The sequence below is a fragment of the Leucoraja erinacea genome, chromosome 37, assembly GCF_028641065.1.
Source record: "Leucoraja erinacea ecotype New England chromosome 37, Leri_hhj_1, whole genome shotgun sequence".
Taxonomy (NCBI): domain Eukaryota; kingdom Metazoa; phylum Chordata; class Chondrichthyes; order Rajiformes; family Rajidae; genus Leucoraja; species Leucoraja erinaceus.
Genome location: NC_073413.1, coordinates 618,284 through 640,999, shown reverse-complemented (window position 1 = coordinate 640,999; position 22,716 = coordinate 618,284). Strand labels below are relative to the sequence as shown.

At 48.3% G+C, this 22,716-nt stretch overlaps 1 protein-coding gene across 3 annotated transcripts in view; it reads right to left on the bottom strand.

Annotated features, from left to right (window-relative positions):
• The window catches only part of xrcc6 (X-ray repair complementing defective repair in Chinese hamster cells 6), a 35,676-nt gene extending 20,369 nt beyond the window's left edge, over positions 1 to 15,307 (bottom strand). For 2 of the 3 annotated variants that reach the window (XM_055662979.1, XM_055662981.1), the window contains exons 1-7: positions 15,156 to 15,307; positions 13,082 to 13,208; positions 11,883 to 11,995; positions 7,115 to 7,253; positions 5,220 to 5,474; positions 2,194 to 2,377; positions 1,087 to 1,273 (exon numbers count right to left, since the gene is read on the bottom strand). In XM_055662979.1, coding sequence (XP_055518954.1) covers positions 1,087 to 1,273; positions 2,194 to 2,377; positions 5,220 to 5,474; positions 7,115 to 7,253; positions 11,883 to 11,995; positions 13,082 to 13,151 — 948 coding nt within the window. In that variant the 5' untranslated portion in view covers positions 13,152 to 13,208; positions 15,156 to 15,307. Of the gene's footprint in view, positions 1 to 1,086; positions 1,274 to 2,193; positions 2,378 to 5,219; positions 5,475 to 7,114; positions 7,254 to 11,882; positions 11,996 to 13,081; positions 13,209 to 13,641; positions 13,665 to 15,155 lie in introns of those variants that run through there. The other variant, XM_055662980.1, reaches the window with a different exon arrangement.
• Between the last annotated feature and the right edge of the window lie 7,409 nt (positions 15,308 to 22,716).

Genomic DNA, 22,716 nt, shown 5'->3' with positions numbered 1-22,716 from the left:
TACTCCAGCACTTTGTGTCTATTCCTCTCCGTATACCTGTCCATGCAGCAACATTTGATGAGCTGCATTAGAGCAGCATCAGGGCAGGTTGAGGTTTCAACCTGTAGCTTTCAACCCCACAGCTTGAAGGGACAAGAGGTTTTGAGAGAGAGAGGTCGGTCCACACTTTAGGACTCTGGTTTCCTCCCACATCCCAAAGATGTCAAATTGATAAACCCTTTGTCAGAACTGGGAAAGATAGAAACCAGCGATAGAATCCTCCGCTCGGTTCACAATAACCTATCTGATCTCCCAGTGGCTCAGCACTTCAACTCCCCCTCCCATTCCGAATCCAACCTTTCTGTCCTGGGCCTCCTCCATGGCCAAAGTGAGCACCACCGGAAATTGGAGGAACAGCACCTCATATTTCGCTTGGGCAGTTTGTACCCCAGCGGCATGAACATTGACGTCTCCAATTTTCGCTTGTCCTTATTGTCTCCTCCCCTTCTCAGCTCTCCCTCAGACCTCTGGCTCCTCCACTTCCTTCTTCCGCCCACCCCGCCCACCCTTAAATCACTGAAGAAGGGTCTCGGCCTGGAACGTTGCCTATTTTCTTCGCTCCATAGATGCTGCCTCACCCGCTGAGTTTCTCCAGCATTTTTGTCCACCTTCGATTTTCCAGCGTCTGCAGTTCCTTCTTAAACAAGATAGAAACCAAGTGGGATTGAAATTGTGGAGAAGGTGGGGGAGCATGGATGGGACAAAGGCAATGTTGTTGACCCAGGTGTGAGACCAGGAATCCACAGATGCTACCTAACCTGCTCAGAGCCTCCACCATTTTCTATTTTAACCAAGAACGTCTTCCAGTTCTTTGCTCAATGTGGCATGGGACCACAGGCATCTGAACAGGGAGCTGAGGCTCTCAGTCTGACCTCCCATTGTTGATGAATTGGCTTCAGTAAATTGTAAATTATCCCTAGTGTATAGGACAGTGCTAGTGTACGTTGGGCCTGGATCTCGAAAGTCTAATGGGAGTTAGAGGCTCTGCCTAGACTCAAAGGGCTGATTGGCCTCATGTGAGCAATGTAGGAAGTGTAGGTTCATTACCTGGGCCTTTTTGGTGTCACTGGGCAGCAGCAGGCTGCCGGTCTCACCGTTAAACCAGCGGGTTTTAGTTTTGATGGGCTCGTTGGTCTCTCGATAGAGGCGGACTGCAGCCGGTTTTCTGGCACTGTGGATGAGGTTGTACACGCCGACAGACAGCTCCACACCTCCTCCCAGCTTCAGGTTCAGCCTGAGACAAGGGAGAACAGCACACGTCAGCATCGCCACTAACTGCTGCTGCAGCGGGGAGCCCGAGGCATGGATCACACACGGGGAACATGCACTGCCTCATGCTGTCGGGCTGAAAATACTGACAGCAGAGTCATAGTGTGATACATCAAGGAAACAGGCCCTTCGATCCAACGCCCACATCGGCTACATTATTCCCACCTACACTAATCCCGCCTACACTAGTCCCACCTACACTAGTCCCACCTACACTAGTCCCAGCTACACTAGTCCCACCTACACTAGTCCTACCTACACTAGTCCCAGCTACACTAGTCCCACCTACACTAGTCCCAGCTACACTAGTCCCAGCTACACTAGTCCCACCTACACTAGTCCCACCACTAGTCCCACCTACACTCGTCCCAGCTACACTAGTCGGAACATAGAAGAAACGGAAACCACTTTCGACCATTAGGGAGACTGACAAAAACCTCCGGGAGCCGCACGGAAACCTTGGGTGGGGCGCAAAGTCTCCAGAGGTTTCCGTTCAGGTTTCCTAAGTGGGACAGGGGCATTAATGAGCTGAATGGCCTAATTCTGCTCCTATCACATGAATTATGTGTTTGTTCTTCTTGGGAGGAGGAAGGACATGCATGTTTGAAGGGAACTGCGAAACGGACATTTAACCGTTTGACATAACGATACAGGAAAGACGCATGCTCACTATAATCCACCCCCCCCCCTGAAGCCATCGCCTTTAACTCTGGCAGATACAGAACCACTAATGCAGAGTTGACTCGAAGGGCCGAATAGCCTAATTCTGCTCCTAGAGACTTATGATCTTAGACAAGTCTGTCACGGTTCATCGTAAAGAGGAAGGGGTATCAGGAAGTGCAGGCGCTTTAGGAGCCAGGGGAACATCAGACCATGATGGCTGACCTGGTGACCGTTCTTTTCTTGTAGTCCTTGGCCCAGACTTTCCGAAGCAGGTCATCCAGTTTGGCCGATTCCTTGAACTGCATGCCCCCATCCTCACCCGCCGACTGGCTCACAATGTCACGGTAGAAGCGAGACGTGTCAAACCCACCCGACCTCCTCAGGTTCAATAGGTCGAGGATGATACCTAAACAACGACACGGGCAATCCATCGTCAACACGCCAGCCACAGGCTACCACAAGCAGTACAGCTTTATCGCTAAGGGAGGCATGGTGGTACAGCAGTAGAGTTGCTGCCTTACAGCGTCGGAGATCCGGGTTCGATCCCGACTACGGGGGTTGTCTGTACGGAGTTTGTACGTTCTCCCCGTGACCGCGTGGTTTTTCTCTCAGATCTTTGGTTTCCTCCCACACTCCAAAGACGTACAGGTTTGTAGGTTAATTGGCTTTGGTATAAATGTAGAACTGTCCCTAGTGCGTGTAGCGACTTCTCCAGCCAGTGTCGCGGGGTTGGAATGACCCGGACCGGGACCGTACATCACCTGGCGCGGCTTCATGGCCATGGGGCTCACCATCGCCCGTGGGGGTTCCAACCTTGTACTTTCAGACCAGGAGCGGGGCCGTAAATCAGGAATGTCAGTGGAACAGCAATGGCAGGAATTTCCAGGCATAATCCGGAAGATACAGGATCATTTAATTCCGAAAAGAAAGAAAGATTCTAAGGGGATTAGGATGCAACCATGGCTAACAAGAGAAGTTAGAGATCGAATAAAACTAAAAGAAAAGATGTATAACACAGCAAAGAGTAGCCGGATGCCAGAGGATTAGGAAACGTTCATAGGACAACAGAAGGAAACAAAACGGGCAATACGGGCTGAAAAGATGAAGTACGAAGGGAAGCTGGCCAGGAATATAAAGAAGGACAGTAAAAGCTTCTTTAGATATGTTAAGGGAAAAAGAGTAGCAAAGTCAAATGTGGGTCCCTTGAAGGCAGACATGGGTGAAATGATTATGGGGAACAAGGAAATGGCAGAAGAGGTGAACAGGTACTTCGGATCTGTCTTCACCAAGGAAGACACAAACAATCTCCCAGAAGTACTGGAGGACAGAGGATCTAAGGGGGTCGAGGAACTGAAAGAAATTTTCATTAGGTGAGAAATAGTATTGGGTAGGCTAATGGGACTGAAGGATGATAAATCCCCTGGGCCTGATGGTCTGCATCCCAGGAGTCCTCAGGGAGGTGGCTCTAGAAATAGTGGACGCATAGGTGATCATTTTCCAATGTTCAATAGATTCAGGATCAGTTCCTGTGGATTGGATGATAGCTAATGTTATCCCACTTTTCAAGAAAGGAGCGAGAGAGAAAACGGGGAATTACAGACCAGTTAGCCTGACTTTGGTGGTGGGAAAGATGCTGGAGTCAATTATTAAAAAGGTAATAATGGGGCATTTCAATAGCAGTAAAAGGATTAGTCCGTCAGCATGGATTTATGAAAGGTAAATGATGCTTGACTAATCTTCTGGACTTTTTTGAGGATGTGACAAGCAAAATGGATGAAGGGGTGCCAGTGGATGTAGTGTATCTAGACTTTCAGAAAGCCTTTGATAAGGTCCCGCATGGGAGACTGGTGACTAAAATTAGAGCACATGGTATTGGGGGTAGGGTGTTGACGTGGATAGAAAATTGGTTGGCAGACAGGAAGCAAAGAGTAGGAGTGAACGGGTCCTTTTCAGAATGGCAGGCAGTGGCGAGTGGAGTGCCGCAAGGCTCGGTGTTGGGGCCGCAACTGTTTACCATATATATTAATGATTTGGAAGAGAGAATTAGGAGCAACACTAGCAAGTTTGTGGATGACACAAAGCTGGGTGGCAATGTGAACTGTGAAGAGGATGTTAGGAGGTTGCAGGGTGACCTGGAAGGTTGAGTGAGTGGGCAGATGCGTGGCAGATGCAGTATAATACAGATGTGAGATTATTGCAAAAACAAGGGGGCAGATTATTATCTCAATGGGGTTAGGTTAGGTAAGGGGGAGGTACAGCGAGACCTGGGTGTCCTTGTACACCGGTCACTGAAAGTTGACGTGCAGGTACAGCAGGCAGTGAAGAAAGATAATGGAATGTTGGCCTTCATAACAAGACGATTTCAGTATAGGAGTAGAGAGGTTCTTCTGCAGTTGTATAGGGCTCTGGGAAGACCTCATCTGGAGTATTGCGTACAGTATTGGTCTCCTAATTTGAAGAAGGACATCCTTGTGATTGAGGCAGTGCAGCGTAGGTTCACAAGATTGATCCCTGGGATGGCGGGACTGTCATATGAGGAAAGATTGAAAAGACTAGGCTTGTAATCACTGGAGTTTAGAAGGATGAGGGGATATCTTGTAGAGACATATAAAATTATAAAAGGACTGGACAAGCAAGATGCAGGAAAAAAATTCCCAATGTTGGGCGAGTCCAGAACCAGGGGCCACAGTCTTAGAATAAAGGGGAGGCCATTTAAGACTGAGGTGAGAAAAAACGTTTTCACCCAGAGAGTTGTGAATTTGTGGAATTCCCTGCCACAGAGGACAGTGGAGGCCAAATCACTGGATGGATTTAAGAGAGAGTTGGATAGAGCTCTAGGGGCTAGTGGAATCAAGGGATATGGGGAGAAGGCAGGCACGGGTTATTGATTGGGGACGATCAGCCATGATCACAATGAATGGCAGTGTTGGCTCGAAGGGCCGAATGGCCTCTTCCTGCACCTATTTTCTATGTTTCTAAGTTAGATTTAGCTCTTAGGGCTAACTGAATCAAGGGATATGGTGAGAAAGCAGGAACGGGGTACTGATTTTGGATGATCAGCCATGATCATATTGAATGACGGTGCTGGCTTGATGGGCCGAATAGCTTACTCCTGCTCCTATTTTCTATGTTTCTATGAATGAATGTGCAGTGTGCTAGACTGAACAGGGAGTGGTGTTACTGTTGTAGTGGCTGGAAGACATTGTCACACAGATATTATTCCTTCCACAGCAGCAGCAGCCACCCACCTGTCTCACGGAGGTCGCTGGCCTTGGTTCTGGCCATGCGAGCCTTGGAGCTGTCGTTAGCGTGAGGGTCGTCGTTGTTGGTGAACAGCATGATGCGCTTGTGGCTCAGCTTGAGCTTGACGTCACTGAAGAGGTTGGAACAGGCCCACAGCGCATCTCCCACCGAGACATCCCGGCTGTGGCCCAGGTCCTCCTTGAACATCTTGTTCCCCTTCTTTCCTTGGTACCCATCCAGTTCCAGCACTCGCTTCGCACCTATTTTCAGACAGACAGACAGACAGACTCTTGATACTGTGTAGGAAGGAACCGCAGATGCTGGTTTACACTGAAGATAGACACTAAGTGTAGGTATGTTACAAAACTTACCTTCAGCGGCGCTGCAATTCTGCCACTGGCCGTGGGCGCAATTTTGCCGTGTTTGAGGGGGGGGAGGGGGTTAAAACGGGGTTTTTCCCCGACCTGATCCTGAATTATATTTTGTTGGAGTGCAAGATGTTGCTAAAGAATCGTTCCGACGGCTGTTCTGTGTATTTTAAAAAAAAATTCTCCCGACAAGTTAATCGCTGGAATGATTTTAAAATCAGCTTCCGAAGCCGTCAATGCCGACAACTGGGACGGATTTTTTGGGGGGGTCAGGTAAAATAAAGTAGTTTATTTTTATGTATAAAAGTGTTTCTTAAGATGTATTTAATTCACATTTTAAGTTGGTAAACGATGATTTTTCCCTCCGAAGAACTGGCAGTGTATTTACTGCAGATATAGGGGTATAAATTCACCGCATCCTGAATGTTCTAATGGTCCCGTTCCAGAAAATCCCACTCGCTAGCTGATTTAAATGGCCATTAATTTACAGGTATTAAACATTAAATTCTTTCCATTTGGCCTATAAACCCACGACAATGAGATTTAAAAATTATGTTATATTCTGAATTCTTGTGTGAATGTTGTTTGGACACTTAGGCTATTTAAAAATGTTAATCTATTCTTAAGAAATGGATAGATGTTTAAATCTAGTAATTGAATTTTGTAATTAGCTACAATTAGGTAACTAACTAATTATATGCTTTAATTTCAAGTCATCTACGTAAGATTGTTTAAATGTTCTCTATCACAGCTTTTGTGTTAAGTCAATGAAAAAGCTATAGGGAACAAGATGCCAATTTCCGAGTATGAAAATGGCCATAACTTTTTTAATACTGAAGATATGAAAGTGAATTAGGTGTCAAATTAAACTTCTTTTTATGCTTTATCTGAAGGGATAAATGAAAGACTTGATTTTTAAAATCTCAAAATGTTGTAACATTGCTACTAAGTGCTGCAGCAACTCAGCGGGTCAGGCAGCATCTCTAGATGACGTTTCAGGTCAAGACCCATCTTCAGACTGAGAGTCCCCTGAGTGAGAAAGACCCAGACTGAGTGTGTCAGAAGGAAATACAGTTGCTGATCTTATCTGCCTACACGTGATGCATATCTCTACCTAAACGCCTCTTCATTCCACTATCATATCTGCCTCCACCACCACCCCTGGCAGCGCATTCCAGGCTCCAGGTTCAATACTAACTACGGGTGCTGTCTGTACGGAATTAGTATGTCCTCCCCGTGACCGGCGTGGGTTTTCTCCGAGATCTTTGGTTTCCTCCCACACTACAAAGACGTGCAGGTTTGCAGGTAAATTGGCTTGGTGTAAATGTAAATCGTCCCTAGTGTGTGTAGGATAGTGTAAGTGTGCGGGGATCGCCGGACGGCATAGACTCGGTGGGCCGAAGGGCCTGTTTCCGCACTGAATCTCGAAACTAAACTAAATAAGGAACAAAGGAGATGACAAGGAGTGGGAAAAGGACACTGTATGGAACACGCCATGCCTGGAGTTGCATGGATCTGGCAGGTGAACCTACCTGGAGTGTCCAGGTCATGGAGGACATAGACGTGCTTGAAGTCCACAGAGTTCTTGTGCTTTTGAGTGCCGAAGAAGACAACAGCCAGGAGGTCATGGTCGCTGCTGATGATTTTGCTGGTGTAGACCTTGTGGACACACTGCGAGCAAAAAGGGCAATCACGGCAATCATCAACAGTACCACAGCTAGTCAACAATACCATACATTGCCCATCCATCCCGTCATCTCAAATGGCTGGGGAGTGTTATGGAGAGAAGGCAGGAGAAAGGAGGTGAGAGATTGATATATCAGCCATCATTGAATGGCAGCCATCATTGAATAGACAATAGGTGCAGGAGTAGGCCATTTGGCCATTCAATGTGATCATGGATGATCATCCCCAATCAGTACCCCGTTCCTGCCTTCTCCCCATATCCCCTGACTCCACTATCTTTAAGTGACCTATCTATCTCTGTCTTGAAAGTATCCATAGAACCTGCCTCCACCGCCCTCTGAGGCAGAGAATTCTACACTCACCACTCTCTGTGAGAAAAAGTGTTTCCTTGTCTCCGTTCTAAATGGCTTAACATAGAAACATAGAAAGTAGGTGCGAGAGCAGACCACCAGGTCCATCGAGCCCGCACCGCCATTCGCTCATGGCTGAACACTAAACAGACACACTTACCCACAAACAGTAGACACAAGACACAGAACACAAGACACTACCCTCCCCTTTATACCGCTATCACCCCTCTCCACCCCAAGAACCTCGTGATCTCCTGGGGGAGGCAAAAAACCGGATAAAAACCCAGGTCCAATTCGGGAAATAAATCCGGGAAATTCCTCTCCGACCCCAATCTAGGCGATCGACACTTGTCCAGGAGATCACTCAGGTCTTACTATACTAACCATACCTAGGTCCATATCCCTGCCCTCTCCCCGTAGCCCCTTATCCCCTTGGCATCTAAAAAACCATCTATTTTAGTCTTAAATATATTTAAAGTTTCTGCTTCCACTGCTCCCTGGGGCAGTGAATTCCATAAATTAACCACCCTCTGGGTGAAGAAGTTCTTCCTCATCTCAGTTTTAAAAGAGCCCCCCCTTATTCTGCAACTATGTCCCCTAGTTCTAGTTTCCCCGATCATTGGGAACATCCTCGGGGCATCCACCCGATCAAGGCCCCTCACGATCTTATATGTTTCAATGAGATCGCCTCTCATTCTTCTAAACTCCAAAGAGTAGAGTTCCAGCCTACTTAACCTTTCCTCATATGTCAATCCCCTCATTGCAGGAATTAATCTTGTAAACCTTCGCTGCACTGCCTCCAGGGCTAGTACATCCTTTCTTAAGTATGGACCCCAGAACTGTACACAGTATTCCAAATGTGGTCTCACTAATACTGTGTACAGCTGCAGCAAGACCTCCGTGTTTTTATACTCAATCCCCCTAGCAATAAAGGCCAAAACTCCATTGGCCTTCCTGATTGCTTGCTGCACCTGCATACTAACTTTCAGTGATTCATGTACTAATACCCCTAGATCCCTTTGCGTTGCATTACAACGCAGCTCCTCCTCATTTAGAAAATAACTTGCCCTATCATTTTTTTTCCCAAAGTGAATGACTTCACATTTATTAGTATTAAATTTCATCTGCCAAGTTGTTGCCCACTCACCTAGCTTATCTATATCCTTTTGCAGACGATGGGCCAAATGGCCTAATTCAGCTCCGAGAAGTTATGAACATTTTAGTTTAGTTTAGTTCAGTTTAGAGATACAGTGCGGAGTCCGTGCCGAGCAACCATCACCTGTACACTAGTTCTATCCTACACAATTTACAAAGCCAATTAACCTGCACATCTTTGGAATGTGGGTGTAAACCGCAGCACCCGGAGAAAACCCACATGGTCACGGGGAGAACGTCGGTATGTTACAATACTTACCTTTAGCGGCGCTGCAATTCTGCCACTGGCGATTTTGGCGCGTTTGTGGGGGGGGGGGGGGGGGGGGGGGGGGTTAAAACAAGTTTTTTCCCGACCTGGTCCTGAATTATATTTGTTGGAGTGCAAAATGTTGCTAAAGAATCGTTCCGACGGGCGTTCTCTGTGTTTTAAAAAAAATTTGCCTGACAATTTAATCGCTGGAGCGATTTTAAGCTTCTGAAGCCGTCAACGCCGACAACGGGACCGGATCTTATGTAGGGGACAGGTAAAAAAAGTAGTTTAGTTTTATGTCTAAAAGTGTTTCTTCAGATGTATTTAATTCGCATTTTAAGTTGCGAAACGGTGATTTTTTTCCCCAAACGAACCGGCAGTGTATTTGCTGCAGATATGGGTTTAAATCCACCGCATCCTCAATGTTCCAAATGGTCCCGTTCCAGAAAATCCCACTCGCAAGCTGATTTAAATGGCCATTAATTTACAGGTATTAAACGTTAAATTCCTTCCATCTGGCATATAAACCCATGACAATGAGATAAAAAAATTATGTTATATTCTGAATTCTTGTGTGAATATTATTTGGCCACAGGCTATTTAAAAATGTTAATCTATTCTTAAGAAATGGATAGATGTTTAGATCTAGTAATTGAATTTTGTAATTAGCTACAATTAGGTAACTAACTAACTATATGCTTTAATTTCAAGTCATCTAAGTAAGATTGTTTCATATTTGTTTCAGAATGCTTCAATCTAAAATAACTGAACATTTCTTTCAGTTCTCTTACATTTTAAGAATGTTATGGGCTTTTAAATGTTCTCGATCACAGCTTTTGTGTTGTCAATGAAAAAGCAATAGGGAACAAGATGCCAATTTCCGAGTATGAAAATGGCCATAACTTTTTTAATACTGAAGCTATGAAAGTGAATTAGGTGACAAATTAAACTTCATTTTACGCTTTATCTGATGGGATAAATTACAGACTTGATTTTTAAAATCTCAAAATTTTGTAACATTGCTAGAGAACGTACAAACTCTATAGACAGCACCCGTGGTCAGGTTCAAACCCGGGTCTCTGGCGTTGTAAGGCAGCAGCTCTACCACCGCGTCACTGTGCCGCCGTTATGTTCCATTTGAGTCAGTTTTAAAAAGCTGTTGGTTTGGAGTCACACACAGGCCAGACTCAGTGGTGACATTAGTAACAGGATTGATTTGACAGAAATCTAGTTGTGTCATGGTTATTGCTGCTATTTTCATTTAATGCAAGATCAATATAATAACACGTGTAAATTTCCCAGCTTCCGAAGTGGGATTGGAACTCGGATGCCTTTGATGAGTTTAGACTTTTAGATCAATGGTCAAGTAATGTAACCATTTTGCTAACAAACACTGTCTAGCCCAATGTGTAGGAAGGAACTACAGATGCTGGTTTACATTGAAGATAGACGCATATTCCTTCTCTCCAGAGATGCTCCCTGTCCCACTGAGTTACTCCAGCCTTTTGTGTCTATCTTCACTGCCTAGCTCAATCTGTGGGCATCAAGAGGACAGATGTAATAGTCCGTCAAACCTCATGCCCACTTTGGTGCAGTTTTCCTGACGTTAAACTCTGTGCGAATCACGGTGAAACAATGAAATACTTTCACTTTCTAATCGTTTCCAGTCAAGACATTGCAAAGCAGCATCCTCCACCCAGTATCAGTGTGCAATTCACACACCCTACAACTGTTCCTGAGCGAGATCGGTCACTAGATCAAATGTCACAACCTCCAGTTCCTGGGCATGCCCACCTGTGAAGATCTGCGCCGGGCGTGCCCAGCACATTGATGCCAGTCATTAAGAAAGTCTATCAATGCCACTGCTTTAGGTTCCTCTTAGATCTTAGAGACAGTGCGGAAACAGTGCGACCAGCGATCCCCGCACGCTAACACTATCCTACACACACAAGCGACAATTTTTCATTTCTCCCAAGCCAATTAACCTACAAACCTGCATGTTTTTGGAGTGTGGGAGAAAACCGAAGATGTCGGAGAAAACCCACGCTGGTCACGTGGAGAACGTACAAACTACATGAAGATAAGCACCCGTAGTCAGGATGGAACCCGGTTCTCTGGTGCTGTAAAGCAGATCTACTGCTGCGTCACCGTGCTTCCTTGGTGAGGAAGATTGAAGCATGCCGAGCTTTTATTACACCCGTTTTTGGGTTATTAGTTTATTGAATTTTTGTTTTATTATATATTATCTATGCGTATTGTGTTTACAGACCTGCAACCCTGCTGCAAGGAGGAAATTAATGGTTCTGTTGCCAGAGCATGCGACGACAACCTACGATCCCCGGGCCAAATGCCTGGGCCACATCTATAACCTGAAATCGTCAAGGCCGCAGGCGGAGTTTTTACCCCGTAATCATCCGGCCCGCCAAGCGCCCTGAGCAGCAGCCGAGCTCCGGCTGTACCGCAACCTGTGCAAAGCTGCTTGCACGGCCCTGCACCTTCTGTGAACACGTATAAGAACGAACTGCAGATGCTGGAAAAATCGAAGGTAGACAAAAATGCTGGAGAAACTCAGCGGGTGAGACATGCAAGAATTGCATGAGGCTGGCTCAGCCGCTGAGTTTCTCCAGCATTTTGTCTACCTTCTGTGAACACGTGATTTTATGCCTGCCATCTTTGGCGGTATCCATGTGTACACGTGATAGATGTGGCCCGTTGTCTGCTCACAGACATGCGTCCCAACAAGGTTGCAAGAGTCAAGAGTGCTTTATTGCCAACCCCTGCATTAGTGGTTCCGTATCTGCCAGAGTTAAAGGCGACGGCTTCAGGGGGCAAGTGGATTATAGCGAACATGCTTCTTACCTGTAACGTCAGGTCAAACGGTGAAATGTCCGTTTCACTGTCCACTTCAAACATGCATTCCGAGGCATCAATGAGGAAGATTAAGCTGTCCCGTCCTGCGAACTTAATTTCCTCTGAAAGAAGAACAAACACATAATTCATAAGTTCATAAGTGATAGGAGCAGAATTAGGCCATTCGGCTCATCAAGTCTACTCCGTCATTCAATCATGGCTGATCTATCTTTCCCCTCAACCCCTTTCTCCTACATTCTACTCCTAACTCCTGACACCCGTACTAATCAAGAATCCATCTATCTCTGCCTTAAAAATATCCATAGACTTTGCCTCCACAACCGCCTGTGCCAATGAATTCCACAGATTCACCACCCTCTGACTACATCACAATCTATAATGTAATAACAAGCAGAGAAAATGGATACAAAGTGCTGGAGTTACTCAGCGGGTCAGGCAGCATCTCTGGAGAAAACGGTTGGTTGGCGTTTCTGGTCGGGACCCTTCACAGGAACTCCTTCATTCACAGGAACGGCAGAGGCTGGTTTACACCAAGGGAAGACACAAAATATCGGAGTAACTCAGCGGGTCTGGCAGCATCTCTGGATAGGACAGTCCGACGAAGGGTCCCGATCCAAAACGCCACCTGAACACATGGCAAGTGTTGTGTGCTAGTGATAGCATCATTGACTACAGCACAGCAGAGCGGCACAGTGACGCAGCGGTAGAGTTGCTGCCTTATAGTGCTTGCAGCTCCAGAGACCAGAGTTTGATCCCAACTGTGGGTGCTGTTTGTATGGTGTTTGTACGTTCTCCCCGTGACCTGCGTGGCTTTTCTCCGAGATCTGCGGTTTCCTCCCACACTCCAAAGACGCACAGGTTTGTAGGTTAATTGGCTTGGTGTTTGTGTAAATTGTCCATGGTGTGTGTAGGATAGTGTTAGTGTGCGGGGATCACTGGTCGGCACGGACTCGGTGGGCCGAAGGGTCTGTTTCCATGCTGTATCTCTGAAGTAAACTAAACTAGACCAGTGTGTACCGTGCATTAGGCGTATTCCCTGTGCGTTCCGCGTTCCCATGTGCAGTTGCCATGATCGCATTGAATGGCGGTGCTGGCTTGAAGGGCCGAATGGCCTACTCCTGCACCTATTGTCTATTGTCTTTCACTGAGGGGCCATGTGAGAGTGCAGTGATGTGCTGCTGCTGTACCTTCATTGTCCTCAGCATCATCCTGATCTTCCTCATCGTCATTGTGGTAGTGCGAGCGCCAGTCCGACATGCTGCTGTAGAGGAGCTGCCCGCTGTGCTGTCGGGTAGAGGCACAATACACCAGTATCTGTGGAGGAATAGACACACAATGCTGGAGTAGCTCAGCGTGACGGGCAGCATCTCCGGAGAGAGGAATGGGTTACGTTTCGGGTCGAGACCCTTCTTCAGACCGAGTCAGGGGGGGAGGGAGACACAGAGATATGGAAGGGTAAGGTGTGAAAACAAGAGATCAAAGGGGACGGAAGTCAAAGAAAACGTACGAAGCACTGGGCTAACAGTTGACAGTGGAGAGGTAACGAGATGTTGGAGTGAGGGAAACAGCAACGTCTGGTGCAGCCGGGCTCCAATTTAGCCAGCTCGACAATTTGCTTTGGTTGCAGATGTAATGAGATGCATCATTTAGTTCATATAATTAAATAATGACAAGTGTAATACAATACCACAGTGTCTGATACAGAAGTAAGTTGGTAATTAAAGATAAACTCATAATGATGAAGTACCTCAGCAGATCAGAATGACAAAGGTTCTTGACCTGAAACATCACCCATTCCTTCTTTCCAAAGATGCTGCCTGTCCCGCTGCGTTACTCCAGCCTGCGGGGGTCCCTGGTCATAGTTGAGGGGAGAAGTATCGGGACAGGAGTTGCATCTCCTGTAGTTGCAGGGGAAGTCGCATCAGCTTCTCATTTTATCCAGGCCTTTCATTATTTGGTAAGTTTCAATGAGGTTTCCCCTCATCCTCCTAAACTCCAGGAATTACAGGCCCAGTGCCATCAACCTTTTTGATGTCTACCTTGTATATGTGTGTGTGTCTGTGTGAAAGCACACTGAACTTTCTCTCTCGTTTATTATATTGTGCAGTGTACTGTGTTTACATACTCTCTGTTGTGCTGCTGCAAGTAAGACTTTCGTTGTTCTATCTGGGACATATGAGAATAAAACACCGATGATGGACATACAAAGCTGGAGTAACTCAGAGGGACAGGCAGCATCTCTGGAGAGAAAGAATAGGTGGCGTTTCAGGTTGAGACCCTTCTTCAGACACTCTTAACCCTCTGGAGTACTGAGGAACAGAAAAAATCTGTATGTACCCAAGTCCAGAAATCCCCGAAGGCGGTGGCACAGGTTAAATAAGTCTGAAGAAGGGTCTCGACTTGAAACGTCACTCATTCATTCCCTCCAGAGATGCTGCCTGTCCCTGCTGAGTTACTCCAGCATTTTGTGTCCATCTTCGGTTTAAACCGGCATCTGCAGTTCCTTCCTACAACAGGTTTTGTAGGTTAATTGGCTTGGTAAATGTAAAAATTGTCCCTAGTGGGTGTAGGATACTTCCGGTATAGTCCCTAGTGGACTCTTCGGGAGTGATGACCACAAGACAAGGTAATGGAGTGATACAGTGTGGAAACAGGAGCTTCGGCCCAACTTGCCAACATGTCCCAGCTACACTAGTCCCACCTGCCTGCGTTTGGTCCATATCCTCCAAACCTGTCCTATCCATGCACCTGTCTAACTGTGTCTTAAAGGTTGGAATAGTCGCAGCCTCAACTACCTCCTCTGGAAGCTTGACCCCCTATGGGTCTGAAGAAGGGTTTCGGCCCGAAACGTCACCTATTTCCTTCGCTCCATAGATGCTGCTGCACCCGCTGAGTTTCTCCAACATTTTTGTGTATCCTCTGGCAGCTTGTTCCATACACCCACCCCCCTCTGTGTGAATATCCAGTAAATATGTTAGTGAGGGAGTCTGGAAATTTGAGCCGAACATGAGTTTAGCTGGGGATAGATACAAAAAGCTGGAGTAACTCACTCAGCGGGCCGGGCAGCGTCTCTCGTCTCTGGAGAGAAGGATGGAATGGGTGATGTTTCGGGTCGAGACCCTTCTCCGGGCAATGGTGTTGAGCACGGGGCTAGTGGGCCGAAGGGCCGGTCCCTGGGGGGGCGCGGTCCCTTTAAGAGTGGGCCCGGCCGGGAATGAAGCCGCCGCCCAGAGGCCCTCGCAACCCCGCCGCCCCAGGTACCTGATCCCGGTCCGTAGAGAAACCGCCGCCGCCCGTCTCTGTCCGACCGACCGACCGTCTCCCGGAGCAACAACTCCGCCCACAGCCCGCGGCTCCCCCTCGCCGCAGCGCCCCCTGTGGAGGGAGGTCACAGCGCACCCTGTAGTCACAGCGCCCCCTGTGGAGGGGAGGGTCACAGCGCACCCTGTGGAGGGGAGGTCACAGCGCACCCTGAGGTCACAGCGCACCCTGTGGAGGGGAGGGTCACAGCGCCCCCCGTGGAGGGAGGGTCACAGCGCACCCTGTGGAGGGGAGGGTCACAGCGCCCCCTGTGGAGGGGAGGTCACAGCGCACCCTGTGGAGGGGAGGTCACAGCGCACCCTGTGGAGGGGAGGTCACAGCGCACCCTGTGGAGGGGAGGGTCACAGCGCACACTGTGGAGGGAGGTCACAGCGCACACAGCTGTGGAGGGGAGGGTCACAGCGCACCCTGTGGAGGGGAGGGTCACAGCGCACACTGTGGAGGGGAGGTCACAGCGCACCCTGTGGAGGGGAGGGTCACAGCGCACCCTGTGGAGGGGAGGTCACAGCGCACCCTGTGGAGGGGAGGGTCACAGCGCACCCTGTGGAGGGGAGGTCACAGCGCACTCTGTGGAGGGGAGGAGATCACAGCACCCCCTGTGGCGTACAGCGTGGGAACAGCCCCTTTGACCTAACTTGCCCGCAGGGGTGTCAGGGGTTATGGGGAGAAGGCACGAGGATGGGGTTAGGAGGGAAAGATTGATCAGTCATGATTGAATGGCGGAGTAGACTTGATGGGAGGAATGGCCTAATTCTGCTCCTAACACTTATGACCTCATGACACCGGCCAGCATGACCCAGCTACACTAGTCCCACCTGCCTGCATTAGGTCCACATCCCTCCAAACCTGTCCTATACATGTATCTGTCCAAATGTTTCTTAAGTTGCAATAATCCTAGCCTCAACTACCTTCTCCGGCAGCTTGTTCCATACACCCACCACCCTTTGTGTGAAAATGTTACCCCTCAGATTCCAATTAAATCTTTCTCCCCCTCACCTTAAACCAATGTCCTCTGGTCCTCGATTCACTTACTCTGGGCAAGAGAGTCTGTGCATCTACCCAATCTATTCCTCTCATGATTTTATACATCTCTATAAGATCACCCCTCTACAAGAGTCGCAGACTACTCCACCTCTCCCTATAGCTCAGGCCCTCGAGACCCAGCACCATTTTCGTAAACCTTCTCTGTACTCTCTCCAACTTGAAGGAAGTTGAAGCCAGGGGGGGGTTGTGGGTGAGGGGAGGAATGATGCCCTCAACCCCACCCCTCTGCAAGGGCATAGATGGTCTGCAGGCAAGAGAGCGACACAGCAACGCAGCTGGTAGAGCCGAAGCCTCACAGAGCCAGAGACCCAGGTTCAATCCTGACTACGGGTGCTGACCGTGTGGAGTTTGCACGTTCTCCTTGTGACTGCGTGGGTTTTCACCGGGTGCTCCGGTTCCTCCCACATCCCAACACATGTGGGCTTGTAAGTTAATTGGCCCTCTGTAAATGGCCCCTAGTGTGCAGGGAGTGGATGAGTAAATGGCATTACCATATAACCATATAACAATTACAGCACGGAAACAGGCCATCTCGGCCCTACAAGTCCGTGACAAACAATTATTTTCCCCTAGTCCCATCTACCTGCACTCAGACCATAACCCTCCATTCCCTTTCCACCCATATACCTATCCAATTTATCTTTAAATAATAAAATCAAACCTGCCTCCACCACTTCCACTGGAAGCTCATTCCACACAGCCACCACTCTCTGAGTAAAGAAGTTCCCCCTCATATTACCCCTAAACTTCTGTCCCTTAATTCTGAAGTCATGTCCTCTTGTTTGAATCTTCCCTACTCTCAATGGGAAAAGCTTGTCCACGTCAACTCTGTCTATCCCTCTCATCATTTTAAAGACCTCTATCAAGTCCCCCCTTAACTTTCTGCGCTCCAGAGAATAAAGACCTAACTTGTTCAACCTTTCTCTGTAACTTTGTTGCTGAAACCCAGGCAACATTCTAGTAAATCTCCTCTGCACTCTCTCTATTTTGTTGACATCCTTCCTATAATTGGGCGACCAAAATTGTACATCATACTCCAGAATTGGTCTCACCAATACCTTGTACAATTTTAACATTACATCCAAACTTCTATACTCAATGCTCTGATTTATAAAGGCTAGCATACCAAAAGCTTTCTTTACCACCCTATCTACATGAGATTCCACCTTCAGGGAACTATGCACTACATAGAACTAGTTTGAACGGGTGATTGATGGTCAGCGTGGACCTCTGTGTGCGACAGGGCTCTTTCCCACTCTGTATCTCCAAACCAAAGTAAAGAAGAGAGACTGCAGGTGCTGGAATCCGGAATAAAAAACCCCAACACTACAGGAAATACTCAACGAGTCAGGCAGCGTCTTTGGAGATGGGATAGAAACAATACGATGGTTCCCCCCCTGTGGCCAGGTAAGGTATGGCAGGGAAGCAGCGCCCCCCCTCTGGTATGTTGAGGGATGGCAGAGCAGCAACCCACTTTGAGAACATTGGATAGGATGAAGATTGCATCATCAGTAGCCTCCTCCACACTCCCCGTTCTCTTCACCTCCTCCCAACGTTCATCTCCCAACCCTCCCAACTCCAGTTCTCCCATTTTCCATCCCTCCCCATTCCCTTCCACCGTCATCATTCCCCCTGGTTCCACATTTTGCTCCCTGCCTTCCTTTCTGCTCAAATATTGTTTCCATCTTTTGTCTTGTCCGTTTTTAACACTTCCAGCCTTGGTCGCTATCTCCAACACTTTACCATCTGCCAATTAGTTTATTTTAGTTTATTGTCACGATACGATACGATAGAACTTTATTTATCTCAGGAGGGAAATTGATCTGCCAACATAAAAACACAAAATACATGAAAGATGAAATTAAGGTGACGAGTGGAAAGGATTGGGATGTGTAAAGATTGAGGAGGGGGGGGAGTCTGTCTCAGTCTACCCCACGACAGAAGGGGGAGGAGTTGTGCAGTTTGATAGCCACAGGGAAGAAGGATCTCCTGTGGCGTTCTGTGCTGCATCTTGGTGGATGCAACCAGTCTGTTGCTGAAGGTGCTCCTCAGGTTGACCAGTGCGTGTTATGGAGGGGGTGAGCTGTATTGTCCAGGATGCTCCGCAGTTTGAGGAGCATCCTCCCCTCCAAGACCATCTCCAGTGAAGTCAGCCTTCCTGATGAGCTTGTTGATGCTGTTGCCGTCCGTGACCTTCGCCCTGCTGCCCTGGCATATGGCAGTGAAGAAGATGGCACTGGCTACCACCGGTTGGTAGAACATCTGCAGCATCTCACTGCAGATGTTGAAGGAGCGGAGCCTTCTCAAAAAGTACAGCCGGCTCAGTCCCTTCTTGTAAAGGGCCTCAGCGTTCCTGGACCAGTCCAGTTTACTGTCCAGGTACACTCCGAGGTACTTGTACTCCCCGGTAAACAGCACATCCACACCATTGATGGAGACAGGTGACAGGGGTGTTCCTCTCCTCCTAAAGTCCACCTTAGTCCTCCTTAGTCTTGTCAGTGTTGACCTGCAGGTGATTAGTGTTAGTATGATAGTGTTAGTGTGCTGGGATCGCTGGTCAGCGCGGACTCGGTGGGCCGAAGGACCCGTTTCCGTGCTGTATCTCTGAACTAAACTGCCCGGAAATGGCAAACCCGGAAACCTGCCATCTAAGGAACAGTCTTGTGAATCTTCAGTGTATGCTCGTTAAGTAAGTTTATCTTTGTGTACATAGAACAGTACAGCAAAGGTCATAAGTGATAGTTAGTCCATTCTAGGTTAGAGTAGAATCAGGCCATTCGGCCCATCAAATCCACTCCGCCATTCAGTCATGGCTGATCTCTCTCTCCCTCCTAACTCCATTCTCCAGCCTTCTCCCCAAAACCAGGAACAGGCCCTTTGGCCCACAATATCCATGCCCAATGAAGCCAAGTTAAGCTCATCTCTACTGCCTGCATGTTATCCAGGCCCTTCCATTCCCTGCATCTCCATGTGCCTATCCAAAATTATCTTAAATGCAACTATCGTATCTGCCTCCACCACCACCCCTGGCAGCACGTTCCCACCCTCTGTAAATAAAAACTTGCCCCAAACATCTCTTTTAAACTTTGCCCCTCTCACCGTAAACCTATATCCTCTCAGCTTTGTTATTTCCATCCTGGGGAAAAAGGTTCAGACTGTCTACCCTATCTATGCCTCTCATAATGTGACTCTGACACTCCAGGGAAAACGATCCAAGTTTGTCCAACTTCTCCTGGTAGCTGGAAAGCTCTCCGGTAAACCTCTTCAGCAGCCTCTCCAAAGCCTCCACGCCCCTCCAGTAAAGAGGCGGCCAAATCTGCATGTCCCCCGCCGACCATCGATCACCCGTTCACACTAGTTCCATGTTATCCCACTTTCTCATCCACTCCCTACACACCAGAGGCAATTTACCGAGGGCCAATCAACCTACAAACCCGCACGACTTTGGAGTGTGGGAGGAAGCCGGAGCACCCGGAGAAAACCCACACGGTCACCGAGAGAACGTGCAAACTCCGTACAGACAGCACCCGTGGTCAGGATCGAACCTGGGTCGCTGGCGCTGTGAGGCAGCAGCTTTAGTTTAGTTTAGACATATAGCAGGGAAGCAGGCCCTTCGGCCCACCGGGTCCGCGCCGACCAGCGATCACCACGTACACTAGCACGATCCGACACACACTCGGGACAATTTACCAAAGCCAATTAACCTACAGTCTTTGGAGCGTGGGAGGAAACTGGAGATCCCGGATAAAACCCACGCAGGTGACGGGGAGAACGTGCAAACTCCGTACAGACAGCACCCGTGGTCTGGATCGAACCCGTGTGTCTGGCACCATGAGGCAGCAACTCTACCGCTGCGCCACCGTGCCACACTAATTTCTCTGGCTTCATTCTTCTAATTGACCCAATCCCGCCTTGCAGGTCAGACTCACTACTTGAGTTACTCTGGGTCGGGCTCCTGTACTGACCAGGCTACAAACAAATCCTGCGGTCTCCCACTGCCACCTCTCCCTGTTGCAGTTGTATAAGATGTTCAGAGTATTATGTTCAGTTCGACAGTCTTTGCCAGCTGTGCCCCTGTGTAGACTTAGTGAGGAATCAAGATAGTTTTGCCTTCCTGTGACTGGCGAATGTTGGCATTGCCCAGTGTGTGTGCCAGTGTCCTCATTGGGAGTGGTCTGCCCGTCTGCCCTGGCGAGGGTGTGCTGCCAGCAGATGGCAGACTTCACCCACCTATAGGAACCACTCCACTCACTGCGATTTGATTTAATAGTTTAGTTTAGAGATACAGCGCGCAAACAGGCCCTTCGGCCCATCTAGTCCGCTCCGACCAGCGATCCCCGCACATGAACACTGTCCTACACACACCAGGGACAATTTTACGTTTATACCAAGCCAATTAACCTACAAACCTGTACGTCATTGGAAACCGGAGCATCCGGAGAAAACCCGCGCAGGTCACGGGGAGAATGTACCAAGTCCGTACAGACAGCACCCGTGGTCAGCAGCACCTCTACCCGCTGCGCCACCATGCCACCCTGAGGAAAGCCGATTGGTGGGTCCTGTACACAGACCACCCCATCTCTCAACACCACTCACATCCTTCTGTCATTCATCATCTTCCATCCACATCAACTCCCTCGTGTTCTGCGTGTGCGTGTGTGTATTTGTGAACGTATGTGTATTTGTGTGTCTATTTGTGCGTGTCTGTGCGTGTGTGTGTATATTTGTGTGTGTGTGTGTATGTATTTGTGTGAGTGTGTGTGTGTGTGTGTGTGTGCGTGTGTGTGTATATTTGTGTTTGCGTGTGTGTGTGTGCATTTGTGTGTGTGTGTGTGTATGTATTTGTGTGTGTGTGTGTGTGTGTGTGTGTGTGTGTGTGTGTGTGTATATTTGTGTGTGCGTGTGTGCGTGTGCATTTGTGTGTGTGTGTGTGCGTGTGTGTGTGCATTTGTGTGTGTGTGTGTATGTATTTGTGTGAGTGTGTGTGTGTGTGCGTGCATTTGTGTGTGCACGTGTGTGTGTGTGTGTATTTATGTATGTATGTGTGTATGTATTTGTGTGTGCGTGTGTGTGCGCGTGCACATGTACTTGTGTGTAACACTTCACTTGACTTCATTCATACTCAGTCAATTTTCCCCTAATTTTTCAGTGACTGGATCTTATTCATTTCCGGGTGTGGGTTTCAGGGGCTGATCCAACATTTAATGACCTTCCCCCAGTGTCTCCGTCTCTGCCACATCTGCTCTCAAGATGGGGCCTCTTCTGTTCTGGGGCAACTGAAACCTCCGTATTTTTCCTTCCATTAGGCTTTAGAGATACAGCACGGAAACAGGCCCTTCAGCCCATCGTGTCCGCACCGACCAGCGATCCCCGTACACTAGCGCCATCCTAAACACTAGGGACGTTTTACCACTTTTACAGAAGCCAATTAACCTACAAACCTGTACGTCTTTAGAGTGTGGGAGGAAACTGGAACACCCGGAGAAAACCCACACGGTCACAGGGAGAACGTACAAACTCTGTACAGACAGCACCCGTAGTCAAGCTTGAACCCGGGTCTCTGGCGCTGTGAGGCAGCAACTCTAGCGCTGTGTCATCGTGCCACACGTTGTATTGCTCAGTGTCAGGAAGTTCCCCCACAACCTACCCGCCATGCATGACCCTGCAAGATCAAAATAAGGGGCAAATTCCCGACAGCGATTTGTAGACTGACTTGGCCGTGGCTGGGTGAATGATGAGTTGGCCCGGGTGCTGGAGGATGAGGGGTGATCTTATAGAGGTGTATAAAATCATGAGAGGAATAGATTGGGTAGATGCACAGAGTCTCTTGCCCAGAGTAGGTGAATCGAGGACCAGAGGACATAGGTTTAAGATGAAGAGGAAAAGATTTACTAGGAATCTGAGGGGTAACTTTTTCATGCAAAGGGTGTATGTATTGGATGGTGTACGGAACAAGCTGCCAGAGGAGGTAGTAGAGGCAGGGACTATCCCAATGTTTAAGAAACAGTTCGACAGGTACATGGATGGGACAGGTTCAGAGGGACATTGACCAAAAGCGGTCAGGTGGGACTAGTGTAGATGGGACATGTTAGCGGGTGTGGGCAAGTTGGGCCGATGGCCCTGTTTCCACTCTGTATCATTCTATGACTCTATGGGTGACGCCGTTGGTGATGGCAGCCTCGCCAACAGACTGTCTTTTTGTCTTTTTTGTTATTTTTTAGTGTGTTTTAATAGTTTTAATGTTCTCTGGTTTTGTTTTATGTGGGGGGTGGGGGGTGGGGGGGGTTGGGGAAGACTTTATTTTCAATCTCTCACCTTGCCAGAGATGTGATTGTTTTCCAGATCGTATCTCCGGTTGCTCTGCGGCCTAACATCGTGGGGCTGGCGGTCTCGCTCAGTACTGACTTTGAGCCCCACCGTGGGGACGTGGCCATAACCATCGCCTGGAATTGATGCT